Genomic DNA, 18,241 nt, shown 5'->3' with positions numbered 1-18,241 from the left:
CCAATATTAAATACATAATTTGAATAACCCTGTAACTAGAAAAGAAATTGAATTTATAATTTAAAACTTATTAAAAGAAAACTCTTAATGCCTAGATGGTTTCACTGGAGGAATCTGTAAAATGCTTAAAGAAGAATTAACATTATTCTACACAACCTATTCCAAAAAACAGAAGAGGTAAGAGCATCCCTCAATTCATTTTATGAAACTAATGTTTCCCTAATACCAAGCCAGAGAAAGACTAAAAAACAAAGTACAGACCAAGCTATATCCTCCAGGAATATAGATGCAAAAATTTCTAAGAAATTATTAGCAAATATAATTCTGCAAAATATATAAAGGAATTATACACCAAGACCAAGTGGAATTTGCTTCAGGGATATATATCTTGTTCAACATTTAAAAATCCAACTATGTAATCAACCATATTAACAGGCTGTAGAAGAAAAAAACATATGATCATACCAATCAGTGCTTTAAAAATATTTGAAAAAAAATCAACACCCATTCAGGGCTAGAAACTCTCAGAAAAATAGGAATATAAGGAAACTTTTTCAATTCAATAAAGAACATTTAGAACTATAGATAAAATTTTACTTAATGGTGAAAGAGCTGAATGTTTTCCTCATGAAATTGAGAACTAGGCAAGGATTTCTGCTCTAACCACTCTTACTAAATGCAGTCCTGGAAGTTCTAAACTTTGCAGTAAGGCAAAATAAGAAAATCAAAAGCATGCAGATAGTAGAGGAAGAAATATTACTTATTTGTAGGTATCATCATTGTCTATGTAGAAAATTCAAAGGACTTTACAAAAAAATACTTGGATCTAATAAATGAGTTCAGCAAGGTGACAGAATACATGATAAATATACAGAAATTAATTGTATTGCTATATACTAGCAGTGAGCACATGGATACAAAAATTTACAATTATATTAAAAAAAAAAAAACAGAATACATAGGTGCAAATGTAACCTAAGATGTAAAACTTGTAGAGTACTTGTATGCTGAAAATTACAAATTGCTGATGAAAGAAATAAAATAGATGTAGATAAATGGAGAGATATGCCATCTTCATGGATTGAGAGACTCAATCTAGTATATGTCAGTTCTTTCCAAATTAATGTACAGCTTTAACAGAATTCCTGTCAAAGTCAAAGCAAGGTTTTTTTGTAGATACAAGAGGATTCTAAAATTTATATAAAAAGGCAAAGGAACTAGAATTGTTAAAACATACTTATGGTAATCGGGACTGTAGTTTTGGTGAAGGGATGGATAAATAGATTAATGGAACAGAATGGAGAATACAGAAATCAACTCAAAATATACCCCACTGATTTTTGACAAAGGTACTAAGGCAACACAACACATGCAAAATGCAAAAGATGCCCTTTCCAATAAATGGTGCTTGTGAAATTAGATCTCTATAGACAAATAAAGTGCATATTGACTTAGATCTCATATGTTATGCAAAAATTAATTGAAAATGCATCATGGACTTAAATGTAAAATGCACAATTATAAAACATTTAAAGAAAGAGACAGGGAGAACATTCAGGGTGTAGGGATAGGCAGAGTTCTTAGACTTGACACGCAAGACAGGATCCATAAATGAAAGGGGGCAAATTGAGCTTTATCAAAAATAAACATTTTTTTCTGTGAAAGAACTTATGAAGGAGATAAGACTACCCAGAACTGAGAGAAAATATTTGCAAACTTGTATCAAAGAACTTTAAAAGCTCAACAGCATAAAAATAATCAAATTGGAAAGTGGGCAAAAGATATGAGGATCATTTCATTGAAGAGGATAGTCAGATGGCAAATAGCACATGAAAAGATGTTAACATTGGTATCCATTAAATTAAATGAGGTATTAAGTTGAGGTATCACTATACAACTATCAGAAAAACTACAATAAAAAAAGGTGGCAATAGGGGCACCTGGGCGGCTCAGTCACCAGCATATTTTCCTTTATGTGAAGTGAGATGTAAATAAGGCAAAGTTTAAAACCTCTCTCATTAACTAATTGTCAAAAAGGGTTCATGTGTCAAAAGAATCATATATTACTATTACTAGAAGGAATCATTACACCTAGTCTTTTCACAGGCTTTATTTGTAAGCTATTTATTATATATTCTTATTATATTTCATGTTTGCCTTGTAATAATCTTTTGAAATAATTTTTTTTGAATTTAACAAATATTCTTGCTCTTTATATTTCATTAAATGATCGGGGGGGGAAGTAATCTTAGCTTAGTCATTCATGGAACTGGGCTAATGTAATTATTCACCAGGGAAATTCAAATTAAAAACACATTGAGATAGCATCACTCATCCAGTAAGGTGACCAATTAAAAAGACTGTCCATATATGATATTGGTAAGAACGAGGGGCAACTAGAACTCTCTTACTTCTGGTGGGAATGTAAAATGGTACAATTACTTTGCAAAATAGTTTGGCAGTTTCTTGCAATGTTAAAATAGAGCTGTTCTATGATTTAGCGTTTCTATTGTAGATATTTATCCAGATGTTTGAAAACACATGTCCACAAAAAGATTTTATTTTATTATTTTTTCATTTTATTTTTGTAAATATTTCATTTATTCATTTGAGAGAGAGAGAGGGGGCTCTTGAGCATGGAGAGTTGCAGAGGGAGAGGGAGAAGCAGGCTCCCCACTGAGCAGAGAGCCCAATGCAGGACTCCATCCCAGGACCCTGAGATCATGACCTGAGCTGAAGGCAGATGTTCAACTGACAAAGCCACCCAGGCATCCCCACAAAAAGATTTTAGAAGAATGTTTGTAGCAGTTTAATTTATAACTAAGAATTGAAAACAATGCAAGTTTCCTTAATAGGCAAATAGATACATCAATGTGGTTTATTCATTAGATGGAACACTAATCAGCAATAAAACAAACGATACATACAACATCTGAGAAGCTCCAAAAGAAGCCAGACAGAAAAGAATACACACACACACACACACACACACACACACACACACACACACACTATATGGCTCATTTTTATGGACACAAGGACAGACAAAACTAATTTTTGGTGATGGAATTCTAGCAATGGTTACCCATAAGAAATGTGATTTGACCGTAAGGAGGCATGGGAGAACTTTCTGGGATGATAGAAATATTCTGTATCTTTAATGATATGGTGGTTATATAGGTATATGCATTTATCAAAACACATCTGATTGTGCAGATATGATCTGTACATTTTATTGTTTATAAAAATGTGTGAGAGCTTGTAAAGTCAGTTATTCTGGATTTGAATCCAGTTTCTCCCCTCACAAATTGAGACCTCACAGACTTGAACCTGCATATGTATTGTGGGGATAATAATAATCCCTACCTCATAGATTCATTATGAGAGTCAAGTGAGGTAATGTGTGCAAAATATTTTCTGGAGAGCTAAATGCTGTTTTAATAAAAAGATGTCTTATCAAAAAGATATGTGTTATCATAAAAAGAATATGATTTTTAAAAGTTATTTAAAAAAATAATTATAATGAAGTCAAATGTGATTAATGATAAACCAACCTTGCTACCACTGAAACGATTCTCTGTAATGTACACCTTGAGTGTTTGAGGGTAACATACTGTCATAGTAGGAGGACACACTGAACCCATAATTAAGAAGGTAGAAAAAACAACCATGGTTGACAAATATGTCTTATTATTGTAAAACAAATGCTAACACATTACTTTAAGTTTTGAAGTTAGAGATTTAAAAAAAATTGATGGTCCCACAATCTCTTATAACCACATTTACTGTGTTTTAATATTAAATGTGATCCCAACAACCATAGCAACTTATATTTTTATATGTATACTTTTTCGTTAGTTTGAATCATTGAGCACATATAGTTTGGTATCTGGCATTTTCATTTCTGTAATATTCCTTAATGCAGCTTCTCTTTTTCCCTTTTTTTCTACTTTTTTGTAAGACAGATAGTACTTATATATAATTTTAGGCATATATTTAGTGTTTTTTATTTAATGGGGTTAAACTATATTTTTTTATGACTAAAAGCCTTCCTTAAATAGTGTACTACAAAAATGACAATGTCTTAATTAAATCCGTGTAATTCATAAAAGAGACTCTTAACTAGAGAGAACAAACTAAAGGTTGCTGGAGGGGAGGTGGGTGTGGGGTTGAGCTATTTGGGTGATGGGGATTAAGGAGGGCACTTTTTTGTGATGAGCACTGGGTGTTGTATGTAAGTGGTGAGTCACTAAATTCCATTCCTGAAACCAATGTTACACTATTATGTTAACTAACCAGAATTCAAATAAAAACTTGAAACATTAAAAAAATCTGTTATTAAACAGCATATTTTCAATTTAGATTGTTCATAGCATATCACAAAGCTTTAGGATTTGCAGTAAATTAAAGCATGGCATTTACAAGATTTAATATTACCACCAGTTTTTATGTTGTCTGGAAATCTTTTTAATTAAATATGACATATTCGTGATGCATTAAAGCAATTAATGCCTTTACTAATCTTTTTAATACTACATTAATAAAATAATACATTTTTAGTTAGTGTTTACATTGTGCAAGACACTGATACCAGTCAAGATATGAATGAGGAAGGAATGAGCTGGTGGACTTAGGACATTTGTGGCAGTTTCTGGTTGATCAATCAGAAACTGTAAATTTTTTTTGAGGCCAAATTCAGATGACAGATACATTTTGATCAATAGGCACTTGTTTTACGATAATATGGTTGACCATCACATACAATTGGGAGCTTTCATAGAAAAATTCAGATTTCTGACCTCATGTCCCATATTTAAAATCTGACAACCCTGGGGTGGAATTGTTCATTTCCACAAGCCAACAATCAACTGGAACTGAGTATTCCACTCTGAGAGGGCATACCTCAAGTTTTCCACGACACCACCCAGTCAGCCTCATTCGAGTTACCTGCCAGGTTTACCCAACCCTCCTCGTTAGGAAGAGGAAATAAGTAGCAAAGCAACAAGAGAACTGCAGTTGGCACCGTGCTTTCATTTAATAGGCACCAAATAGTTGAGGAAAGAAGGAAAACAAACTAGGAAAAAATGCTATGATAAAATAGATGAGAAGGTGGTTAGAACTCTTGCTTCCAACTTCAACCATTTAATTACCAAAACTTTTTTTTCTATTTTGTGTATGGCCAGGCATTGAATTATTATGTTAGCATAGACGACTTGATTCATTGACCACATCTCTACCTGCAGCCATTGCCTCTTTGAAGTACCTTATGTGAATGGTTTCCTTGATTCATAAAACAGTCTGACATATCAAATCTTTGATTTTTACAAAGGCTGAAGAAATAACTTTAACAATTGGCCAAGCTTTTGACCTGGCATACAGGAAATTTCTAGAATCTGGAGGAAAAGATGTTGAAACAAGAAAACAGATTGCAGGATTACAGAAAAGAGTGAGTAAACTAAACTTTTCGTTTCACATTTATGTGATGTAAGTACAGGGAAACTTGCATATCATCAAACAAATTTAGAAGGCCTGCCATTAAATTTCCCCCACACTGATTGGAACTGCTTTCACTGTGTTCCTATAATTTTTCATTCCTGATCCCCTGCACAGTTTTTAACCATTTTATATTGAATTCCCACAAGAACTTAGTGTTCTCATGTGACTTTGCTTCACTTCCTGATGCTTCTCATGGGGATCAGAGCAGCAGAAGCAGCAGATGCTGGGTAAGTGGTTTCCCATGCAGATCAGATTCCTTTGTAATTAAATTACACCCTTTCTCCACTGTCTTCAAAATCATCATAAGCAAGTTTCACTGTCTTGCGGTTATACTCCAAGATTATGGGTAACAGACTGCACAGTGCAACAAGAAAACACAGAGAGGAGGTATTAGAAACGTGGAATTTGCACACATGTAAAAACATTTTAAATTTAATAAAATGTCTTTACCGTGATCTAGAATTTCCTGATAATCCCCAACCTTTATCAAATAATTTTCTTCCCTGTGCAAAAGAGTACATTAACATTTTAAATAATATAAAATCCTATTCATTAATGCCAATATGATAGCCAGTATTTTCCAAGAATAAATTTCTGAAGGTTATTCAATAATCATTGCTTTTTAGATTCAAGACTTAGAAACCGAAAATATGGAACTTAAAAACAAAGTACAAGATTTGGAAAGCCAGTTAAGAATAGCCCAAGTATCAACATCTCCAGTAAGTATATAGACTATGTGCATATTTTTCTTAGAAATGAGACTTCATGGTGGTAAAGCGTCTCTGAATTATCAGGTCTGTGATGTTTATAATACTCTGGGATCAATAATTTAAAACATGGGTAGAGATGAAAGATGCTAATTAAAAAGTTAAAGTTACCTAGGTAACTCAGACAAGAGTTGTTTTTCCATGTTGCTCTTTTCCCTCACGTTTTGTCGAATGATCCATCCCTAGGTTTGTTCTTTCTCTCTTTGTGACATATTCTTTCTTTCATTCACGTTGATTACTATTTACTGAGCTTAGGTTTAATGACCTAAGCCAATCCATCCCTGGAATACTGACCTTCGTTATAGGTATTGAACTGTTAACAAGACTGACTTTGGTTTCTTAATTGCATAGCAAGGGTTTCCACTGGGAGTGACACAGTTGCATTTCAGACACTAAAATGAGTGGTAGTCTCTGCAGACAACTGAAATATTTATAGTTAAATTAATTGCTTTTGGCTTATCATAGATTTGAAATTCTTTTCTCAATACCATGTATGATGCCATGATTTTGGCTAAGGGAATCTTTTGGAGGAGGAAGTTGTGATTTAAAACATTTTTTCTGGAAAAATATATTTAGAAAACTTTTTTTCTTCTTGAATTATCTGTGCTACTGGTATTCTCTAGTAAAGTATATATTTTGTTTTGCCTTTTAAAAATATTTAATATATGACTTATAGCATGATGCTATAAACTGAAACACAATCAATGCATTTGCAAACTTTTAAAAAGACTTTTTGTTTCTAAGTTTTATTTGCAAGTTCCTGTTTGTTCAATCTCTAGGCTAACTCAATGAAAATTATCTATCTATCTATCTATCTATCTATCTATCTATCTATCATCTATCTACCTACCTACCTATATAGAGAGATGGATAGATAGATATAGATATATAGATAGATTGCTTGCTATGCAATCTAGGAAACCAAAGTCAGTCTTGTTAACAGTCCAATATCTATAATGAAAGTCAGTACTCTAGGAATGAATTGGCTTAGATCATATATATATGTATGTATACGGCTATCTAGTGCTAAAATATTTCACTCGTTCATGACCATAAGGAATGCTGCTATAAGAAATTGCATTTAAGTTTTCAAATCTGGGGCGCCTGGGTGATGCAGTCGTTAAGCGTCTGCCTTTGGCTTAGGGTGTGATCCCGGGGTCCTGGGATCGAGCCCCACATCAGGCTTCTCCGCTAGGAGCCTGCTTCTTCCTGTCCCACTCCCCCTGTTTGTGTTCCCTCTCTCGCTGGCTGTTTCTGTCAAATAAATAAATAAAATCTTAGGAAAAAAATAAGATTTCAAATTTGGTGTGCCCTGGAAACGGGTCAAAGAACTTTCTTTTAAACTCACACTTTTCCATCTTTCTCATTGAAGCAGTTGGCATTTCCCTTGCTTGGCATATAGTGTATAATAGTGGGGCTGATATGGCCAAGATAAGAGAGGTTGGGAGTGAGGTTCATATGTTCCCATGTACCTTTGTTATGGACAGTGAAGCTGGCTTTATTAGAATATCCTTCCGGTTTTTTTCTCTTCACTACCATCACTGTTTGCTTCTCATCAAGATTATGATATTTTTCTTTCCTCCCTGGTCCCAAGGAACAGAGCATCAGCTCAAATTCCTTCTTTAAACTTTGGTCCCAAAATGGAAGAACACCCTCCTGGGTCTTGTTGAAGGCTTACTAAAAACCATCCTGTGAAACAAACTAGGAGTGTAAACATAAATGAAGGGGAGTTATGTTTTCAAGCCGTCCTAATAAAGTATTGTTTCTGGAATCCATAGGATGTGAGTAATAGCTTTACTTTAGTGTTTGTGTTCACAAAGGAATAAAATAAGATCCATTACCGTTTGGATGCAAACCCAAAGCTCCATCTCTAGATGGAGAACTAAGATATCATGTTGAGGAGCAAGGTAGATTTGGGAGGAGCAGAAGGGTCTGGGGCAAGTTGATGATGAAACAGCCCTCCCCTCTTTTATCTCCTGAAAGCAGGCATTGATTGCTCTGGACTGGCACTGGGGCAACTAAGAAGAAGGTGGGTCAGGTTGGGGGTTATGCATGTGCATTGGTGATCTGAAATGGTCACCAAGCCAGGTTCAGAAATGGCAAGGGTCAGGAGGAATGAAGTGATGACACTTGCCTTAGTTCCCGTGATCCTCTGGCTGAGATAGCCATCACGAGGAATGAGCATGACAGTTGGCATGTAAATAAAACACAGTCTGTCTGTATGTTCGTTATTCAGCAAGTCTCATTGGTAGAGTCAATTATACAAAAAAACAATAAAATTGTTCAAATACGAAGTTATTAAAAAGAATTAGCTCTCCAGAAGATGTCATTTAATAATTATTATAAGCATTGTGTTCATCTCAGTACTGATTGTGTCTCAACAGAGTGCTTCAGAGACTATAACTAAAAGGCTTAATTAAAAAAAGAGAAATCATTTTCTCTAAACCACTTTTTTGAACTTAATACATACGTGTAGAAAAATTTTTGCTTCATTGATCATTATGCAGATAACTCAAATTAGAACTTCAAATTATATTCTTTTGTCTAGTAATATCTTAGTGTTTTTTCTTTATTTTAACTTCAAAAATTACTTGTCTTATGATTTTTCCGTTTCTAAAGGCTTATATGATTTTTGAAATTTCTGATATACTGGAGGATGTACATCTTTAAGATAAAAAATAGAAATTATTTGATTTTTATTGGAAAGAGACTCAACATTTTTAAGTTGCTTAAAAATATCTGATGTTTTAAAAAGTTTTTGAAGAGATTATGAACAAATGCTTTTGCTTTTCATTTTCGATTTTAGTTATGTAGCTGTGGAATAAATTAATAAAACACTAAGCGCTCTATTTCACATTTCTTAAAATCATCTCCCAATTTTCTGATATTAAAAATTAACTGAATCAAATTAAATTATCACAGTTATTTAGTGTGAAATATTGCCATGCTTATAAATATCCACTCTCTTGAAGGTTTGTTAATAATTCAAACTATTAAAATCGAATTTGGAAAACAAGACAATTGTAGATAATTAAAATCTAAATTTAAAGTATAGGTAACTTGTTTAATAGCTTGCAGTGGGTCTACAGTAAAGCAAGTTTCTGTTAAAGTAGAACTTTGTTATGAAATTTGACCACCAGTTTTATAGGACAGAGCCAGGACACAAAATACGTCGTAGAGTGCCACCATGTGTAGCAAAATTAATGCACAGTAAATGCCTATTGGGCTTGTGAATCTGGAAATGAGACTCAATAGCTTTTCTTTCTTTGTTTGTTTCCTTTGCTCTCAGAAGATTGAAGGATAGAATGCTCCAAAAATGCTAAAGTTCTCAGCAGTTTAAGGCATTAGAGACAGCAATTAATGCATGAATTGAAGAAATGGTGAAGTGAATTATGAATCCCATTATGCACATCAAAATTAAAATATAGGTGGGTTTGGTATAAAAATTAATTTGGCATCAGGTTCTCCCCAAGCTTTCAGTGCGTTATTGAGAGGAAGCCCCAAGACAGAAGACTCTTCTCAAATGACCAGCGCAAGATGGGTCTTGATCCTATTGGGAGCCAAATTTTCTGAAGTCACACAGAAGTAACTCTTTTGCCATATAAAACAGTCTAATTCAGAAATGGTTCTCTGTAAATGATTTAACACTATAATTTGGTTCATAAAAATAAGCATATGAACAATTTCCTGAAATATCAGGATTTGCTAGTCAAACACAATATAGTCCAAATCAAGCAAGTCTTAGTCAAAGTAAAAGAAAAGATTTATCTCTAATCTTAGCTTTAAAATAGTCTCTTTGGGAAGAGGGAGAGAAGAGAACAAAAGTAGGAATAGAATTATGGAGGGATTGTGAAATTCAAAGTAATGTAGAAAATGAAAATAATTCAAATTGCTGGTTTGGATGCTGTTCTTATCAGTGTGTGATGAAATAGCAGATAAAGTCAATTATGGGAAGCATCAGAAAAATAAGAAACATTTTTGATTAGATAACTAAAAGATTGCAAGCTATTTTTCCTAGCAAGAGGTCCAAAGTTGTAGTTGAATTTCTGTAACACAGAACAATGGTTCAGAGGAATCAGATCTTCTCATAAGAAATTTCAATTTTAGAAACGTTAATTTTTTATTCTATATTAAGTCATAAATGAAAAATGTGAGGCCGTGTTGAGTAGAATGTACCAGACTGAGAACCTTTGTACTTTAAGGAGTCACCATGTGGGTGAGAACATAGACACATTTCTCTGCATTCCCCAAAGGCACCCTAGAGAAAGGTTGCTGTTTCTGAGACGGTGGCCGGCCATGCACATATGTGTTATATACACCATTGTGAAGTGGTCATTCTGATTTGTTTTGAGGATGCAAACTAAATAATATTGGTTCAAACTTCTAATGAAAATCTTCAGCAATTCTAAAAAGTCCTTTCAAGGTTTCACTGTGTCAATTGTAGTTTTGTTTTTATTTTTCCCAGTCCTACCAAGTCATCGCTCCTTTTTTGAAATAGTATCTTAGTGACATGTCTTATGTATTACAGTGCATATCACTTTGATTTTTATTTTCTCACATTTGCCAGTTGCACACATTAGATACAGTTGTGATCTGTTATGGCAGCTTATAAAATATTTATTGAATATCAAATACGGTTATATGATATTCTAGGCTGTTGGGTTTTAGCAGTCTGTGAATTTCAGCTGTTATGGGGAACAGAGAGGGAGGTGGGTAATCAACCCATAGGTAAAAGAATAAATAAACTTAAAAATTCAGATCTGATATATGCTATGAACAAAATGAAATACAGCAGAATAGGAGAGAATGGGGCTCTTAGAGACAGTGATCAGGGAAGCCCTTTCTGCGAAGGTAGCATTTGAATTGAGAACTGAAGTTGGTCAATGCAAAGGGCTGGAAACAGTGACAAGAACTTTGTGCCTAGAGCATAGTGACCAAGAGCCAAAAAAAGTTGGAGATGACATTGGAGAGAGAGTCAGGGGCTAGATTTTGTAGGGCCCTGTGGAGTTTTTTGGTTATTTTTTTTTTCTTTTTTAATTGCACTGAGAACTTACTCGTAGGTTTTAAACAGGGGATTTGGGAATCATCTGGCTGACCTATGCACCATGGTCTGTAAAGAGGCCAAAATGAGGTCCCAAAAACTGTCCAGAAGACTATTTCAATAACCTAGGAGAGATAGAAGAGTAAATTGGTCTAGAATTCTGTCATTTCAGATGGTGCATATAACTTGATACATTTTTTAACATTTTATTTATTCATCTGAAAGAGAGAGAAAGCGTGGGAGCACGAGTGGGGGGAGGGGCAGAAGGGAGGGAGAGGAAGAAGCAGACGCCCCGGCTGAGCAGAGAGCTGGTTGTGGGGCTCCGTCCCAGGACCCTGAGATCATGACCTGAGCCGAAGTCAGACACTGACTGAGCCACCCAGGCGCCCCTAACTTTATACATTTTGGAAGTAGAGTTTGCAGGATTTACTGATGGATTGGTTGGGGCTGTAGAATAAAAGAGGGGTCAGATGTCCCTTAGGGTTTTATCCTGCCCGTCGGGTTGGTGATGCCATTTTTCAAAATAGACATGACTTGGGGAAGGTGCATGACAAAGATTTAATATTTCACTTTCGCTTGTGCCAGTTCTGCCTCCTGCACAGCCACCTGGAGATGCTTATTAGGTGGCTGGATATGCAAATCTGAAATTGAAGGAGGAGGCCTGGGCTCACGATTACGGTACTTGAATGAAGAGAGTTTGCTCTTTTTCTGTCACCATTTGGACTATTGATTATTGTCTGAGTTAATACACCCAGCATAAATTTGCCCAGTGTGAGGTCCTGGAGTAGTTTAGCTCTAGCTAAGGAAAACTAAATAGAGACTTATTTTTTTCTCAGTATTAAAATTAAAAGACATTTCTAACTACAAACCAATGTATATGTTCAGTATATATCCAAACCAGGTTTTACTTAAAACCAATTCCTCATATGCATGATGAATGAAGGACACACCTACTTTTAATTTTCTCGGGGATAATTGACATACTATTTTTGAACTTGTTCTTAACAAACAGAATGCTTACATGTCTCCTAAATACCACTCTGTTGTTCAATCATAGGTTCCTTTTCTAAGGCAAATGAAATAGCCTTTGATAGTAGCCATATTACATACCTCTGTATCACACTGAAATTGTGGAAATCTTTTCATTGGTTTTAGAAATTGGGTCCTCATTTTATACAGTGATTTAGATACACTGAGAAATTTCCGTTACTTGACCGTGCTGTTTGCTTTTTGCTGTGTTCTAGTGGTTTGGCAATAGATTAGAGGTTGGGTTTCCACCATTTGGTACTAATTATCTAGGAACAATCTGATTTCCATTTATTACATTCACATGGCAGTGCTGCCTATATTTATATCAGAAAAAAAGGGTTTATTCTGCCCTCCTAGCCTCATGAATGCCCCCAGAAGATTGTTCCATTATAAGATGTGGGCATAGCAAGTTAAATCAGATTGTTCCTCTTGATTCTTATGTCTGGATGCTTACATTTACTTTTCTGGCTATAGATGCTTTTAACCAAATCAGACTATTGCCAGGAAGTTAAATGAATAAAATTGTAGTCCTTAGAAGTACTGGACTTTCTATTGCTGAGTAAAATAAATGTCTCCCTTTCAATTAAACCAAGTGTTTGTTACTGGATAAAATTCTACCTTTACATAATCAACTGTGTGGCCACTGATTAGACTTGATAGGACAATTATAACCTAAAATGTGTATTTCATTGTGGGTAAACAAAAGTGCCTATTTATCTTCCTCTAGCGTTTTCTCGACTGTTATTGAAGTCAAGATGGGTAAGAGCAGATTGTGAAAACTCTCAGTTACACAACAAGCCAAATGTGAATCTTTAAACAAAGGCATAAATTTTAAACATGACATTGATTTGAGAACATTTGCTGCCCACAAAAAATGATTACGGGTTCACGGCTTCATTTTCATAATTGTTACTTGCAAAAAGACAATTGTAAAGAAGTAAACTCTATCTAATGGGAAGAAAAATGTATTCTGTTCCAATTCTGACCATGAGTACCTGATCAAATCATTTAATTTCGTGTTGCAGTTTTCCTCTTTGGGATATGCAGACAATCCTATCCATTTAACTTGTGGCATTCTTGAAAGAACAAATAACATAATAGGTCTTACAAGTAAAAGACCAATATAACCAAACTGTGAATCTAGAAACCTGAAAAAATGCATTCATGATGTTGTAAATTCTAAACTCTGGAAGTTATTTTTAAAATTTACTTAAAAAGTGATGTCGAGAATGTAACATAATAGTGAACTTTGAGAATGTGAATCAACATGGCAGCATAGAAAGATTTCCCAGAATATTTTGCATCACCATTGTACTTCCTCATCTATAGTTTTATTTATAATCTACCATTTTTCCAACTAGAAAAATTTGTACAACATATTTCAAATATAAATTTAAATAACTTAAATAATTTACTTTGTAAATTTAATTCTAAGTAGAGTTATTTTAATAATTATGATAAATCATATTTTAAGCTTAAAGTTGTTTGTTTTACATTGTAAAAGGGTATATTTGGATATTTATATTACCCAAACAATTAACAGCATAAAATAAAATTTTGATATCATTCTAATATTTCTGTGGCTATTACCAAAGAACTGTATAATGCAATTTTTTTGTTGTTGCTTAAATGTATTCGACATTTTCTGAGAATTTAAACCCTTTTATGACACTTCATCAATGCTGTCATATTTAGACAAGACTAAGGTTGAAATATTCACCATGGCCTGAATGCACCAAGCCACTGCTTCCTGAAAGAGCAAGCTACAAAACTATTAGACAGTGAATCTCAAATAAGAGCACTCACTTTTTTTTAAGAGAGAGAGAGAGAGAGAGAATCCCAAGCAGGCTCCATGCCCACACCGGGCTTGATCTCACAACCCTGAGATCATGACCTGAGATGAAATTAAGAGTCGGACGCTTAACGACTGAGCCACCCAGGTCATCCCTGGGCACTCATTTTTAATAGGCCTTAAGAACCTAGCAATGTCTGCAAAATTAACATGTGGTGGTTGAGCGTAGAGCTCCTCATTCCCTTAGAATGGGATCAGATCCTGTGTACCTTCATAAAGATTAAAGCACTTGGAATTATGAGCATAAAAGACTAAACAGTGGTGCCATGAGTTTCTGTAAGAGAGTCCACAAATTCTGGTTTCTAGCCATTTGTCAAAATACTGAAGAAGACACAAAATAAAAATATCAAGCTGTCTTCATCTAAACTATGTATTTAATTTCTTAAAAAAATAAATATCCTGAACCAGTTAAAAATGGCAGCTTAAAAAACGGCTAGCTCCTGACCCTCTAAATTTAGAAACACCACTCAAAATATTTAACAGATGTAATGTTTAATTCCTTGATTTGAATCGTTTCTAGGTTAGGAATCACAAACTCAGACATCGACAGAGCTCAGGCTGTGACATAAATATGTAGTGGGCATATGGTGGTGGTGATGAATTGGAGAGCATATACCCAACTTAAAAGGCACAGCAGTTCCTACCAGTCAGTTATTTTCGTGTAGGTCTGTGGGCCTACTTTCTAGATTTTGTAACTTCTCAACAAAAGCTCTAGGTATTAATGTGCAATCTCTTAACATTACCTGTAAGCAACCAATACAATGTATTAAAAGATCTGTGTGACCCAAGCAACAAATGCCAGTTGACCAGATCTCCATTACTGATGGCCCAAAGGAAACCTGTGATGGTTAGTGTTAGAGTCTTAAACTTTAGATACTGCAACTATTTATAGATATCTAAGTTTTACCATTTTGGATATGAAAATACTTCTTGAGTAGGGTATTTAAAAATCTGATTATTTTCATATTATATACATTCCTCATCTGTATAAGTATTCATTCTCAGAGTAAGTAGAAGGCATAATATTAACACTATCACAAAATACTAGAGCACCTAAAAGTTAGGTTATTTTGGCCTAAGAACAACTTCCGCTTAATATCATATTATATTTCAGCCACTATAAACATTCTTATCAATTTATAGTTTAAGTTTAAAAGTTGCTCTAGTATAAATTAGACAATAAATATACATTGACAATTTATTACATGTCTACTATTTTGAGGTGCTATATAGCTTTTAGAAAATATGTCTTTTATATAAAGTTTAGAAAAATCGTGTCCACAAGGAGCTTACAGTTGTCACTTAAAATTAAGTAAAATGTGGCCACCAATCACAAAATTACACAGTTAACTGCGTAGACTATAAAATAGATTTTAAAATTATATATATAAATGAATACATGTACACATATCTATAGATAGATCCCTATGGAGAGCAATAGGGGAAACAGTAATTATGTAACTGTATATATATATTAATAGAATGATAAATTATATAACTCAGATCATCAGAGATTTTGCTACCACACTGAACCCTTCCCTCAACTTAAATCTCTCACTTTACACTGACTTTTTTCCCCCTCAGCTTTGAGAAATGCGTGGAGAGGTGACTCTTAGCTTAAAAACTTCCTTCACATTTGTGGGTTCTCCTATCATTTTGGTTATAACCTTTCACTATGAGGTTATCAAAAGCCATATTGTGTTGGCTTCCTCAAAATCCTGTTAGTGTTAAAAAATCTCTGAAGTGTGACCTGTAGCTGAGAAGTCCCGCCCCAGCACAATCCTGTCAGGCTCTGTCACAGGCAATTACAAAAGCTTCACCTGGCAAGCCTCCCGGGGGAACTGCCCTCCCCACACCAGGTACAGTGCACGGTGTGGAGGAGTTGTAGTCAGGGACTCAGGCCTCAGGAACTCAGGCCTCATGGACTCAGGCCTCAGCCCCTGGGCCTGCTGTGTTCTTCCGCGTAGCCTGTCTGCATTCCCAGCCCTGGTGCCTCTATTCAGAGGCCTCCTTTGTAGAGGCTCTTGGCCATGACCTTTTTAACACGCCGCTGTCAAGGCCACCTTATGAGGGCCTTGAAGACTCCTTTCCACTCTGATTCAGTATTCAGTACTTTTCCGCTTCAGCCCTTTCTCCTTTCCCTCTACCTGGCTTGTCCCCTTCTCTTAAAACAAAACAAACAAACGCAACACAACACAACACACCCATCAGGACCTTTAGTTCAGGGCTCCCTCAGCAGAGAGACAGTGACTTGCTTCTGCACTGATACTTCTGACCTTAGCCCAGCGCCATTTTCCGGGAAAAAAGGGACATTGATGAAGCCAGCACCATCTTTCTGGCCTCTCGCTTATACTATAGCAGTAAGTGAATAAAGGCTGAATTACTACTTTCATTTTGGCTGTCGTTTTAATTGACCACTCTGACAGCTCAGTTCTACAAGCTCAGCTTTTGACAGTAGCTTTCCTTACTATAATGTAAATAACTTATAAAAGCGATCCAAAAACTGATGTGCAGATCCAGTATAGTGTACCGTTTCCTGATTATCTGATTATTTACCATCTCATTTATTTGAGATGCTTGATATCGCACCCCTGCTTGCCCATCCCTGAGAAGTCTTACCATTTGGAATTCACAACCTACAGAAAGGTCCTGATGACTGGAGTCAGATTACTTTAAATTTAGGCTCAGCTTCTTACCTCATAGAAGAATAAATCACAATTTATGGGCCTTGATTCTCATATCTTTATTACAAGAAAGACATAACATTACTAATACAAATATCTCAAAAAATGTTTTGAGGATTAAATTTAAAATGATTGTTGTGGGGCGCCTGGGTGGCTCAGTCGTTAAGCGTCTGCCTTCGGCTCAGGGAGTGATCCCGGCGGTATAGGATTGAGCCCCACATCAGGCTCCTCTGCTGGGAGCCTGCTTCTTCCTCTCCCACTCCCCCTGCTTGTGTTCCCTCTCTCACTGGCTGTCTCTCTCTGTCAAATAAATAAAATCTTAAAAAAAAAATGGTTGTAGTAACCCTTTTTGAAAATTCTACAAAGTCATTAGTTTTTACAAAACTTTACTTCAGTGACTGTTTTTTTCTTATTATTATGATTCCTTTTCCCATGTCATTATCCCGAAGCTCTCCTTGAAATAAATCATTAAGCTTTCCTCTTTATTGTCTTTCTCTCAAGTCCTAATGATGCAGCATTTTATTTAAATATTGAAAAATGTAATATTCCACTGAAAAATGGTCAAATTAAACATTCTGGAATCTAAGGACTGTTGCAATAAGAAAATACACTCAAGCTTTTTTAAAAAAAAATGTAGTAAAGTTATTTTGAAATTATTCTTTGCACAAAATATCATTTTACAAATAAATTTTCATATATACCTTTTCCTTTTTCCTCCATGTCTTCTTTCTTCTCCTTAGTGTATTTCTCTGTCATTCCTTTACAGCTGCTGCACAAAATGTCTGACCATGAGCAACATGGGTTTCAGAGATGCTCATCTTCTTTCTGGCGTAGTAGTGATGATTCATCTTCCTGTCTAAATATTTCTTCCATTACTGTCACTCCTGTCAACTCGCCTGATTCCAGACTGTCATTGGGACTGTTAATACCACCACCTTCTAAGTGTGGCCTTCCCAAGCCAATCAGTGAGAGCAGCCTCCCAAGACCTCATGTAATTTGCTAAGCAGAAAATTCTCTTTTTATTATCCCACATTCTTTTTTGTAAACTCCACTAAAATGTGCCATTTATATCATAGTGAAAAACATCAGGTATGTCTTGAATTAATGTGATGGGACCTGGCAACTTTGTGTGCCATTTTTGCTTCCTTTGGGTACCTGATATCAGAGTTTCAAGTAGAGAGTAGTGATGGTGTACAAATCCACAGAAAGGCGAATTAGGACAGGTCACTTCAAAGGACCCTCAGATATGGCAACTGGGAAATTAGGTCATTGGTGATATTGGTAAAAGCAGTTGTAGTGGCGTATGGTAAAAAAAAGAGCAATATCTCAATTGATATGAGTTAGTACCTCTTCCAAGGAAGTTAACCTTGAG

At 35.1% G+C, this 18,241-nt stretch overlaps 1 protein-coding gene across 6 annotated transcripts in view; it reads left to right on the top strand.

The window, feature by feature from the left end:
* Positions 1-18,241, top strand: part of GULP1 (GULP PTB domain containing engulfment adaptor 1) — a 253,239-nt gene that overhangs the window by 222,130 nt on the left and 12,868 nt on the right. For 2 of the 6 annotated variants that reach the window (XM_008687243.2, XM_008687242.2), the window contains 3 exons: positions 5,330-5,446; positions 5,643-5,723; positions 6,123-6,215. In XM_008687243.2, the coding sequence (XP_008685465.1) occupies positions 5,330-5,446; positions 5,643-5,723; positions 6,123-6,215 (291 nt within the window). Of the gene's footprint in view, positions 1-5,329; positions 5,447-5,642; positions 5,724-6,122; positions 6,216-17,635; positions 17,861-18,241 lie in introns of all 6 variants that reach the window. The other 4 variants (XM_040643041.1, XM_040643035.1, XM_008687246.2 and 1 more) reach the window with 4 other exon arrangements.

The sequence above is a fragment of the Ursus maritimus genome, unplaced genomic scaffold (assembly GCF_017311325.1).
Source record: "Ursus maritimus isolate PB19 unplaced genomic scaffold, ASM1731132v1 scaffold_1, whole genome shotgun sequence".
Lineage (NCBI taxonomy): Eukaryota > Metazoa > Chordata > Mammalia > Carnivora > Ursidae > Ursus > Ursus maritimus.
This window is presented reverse-complemented; position numbering and strand designations above follow the sequence as displayed.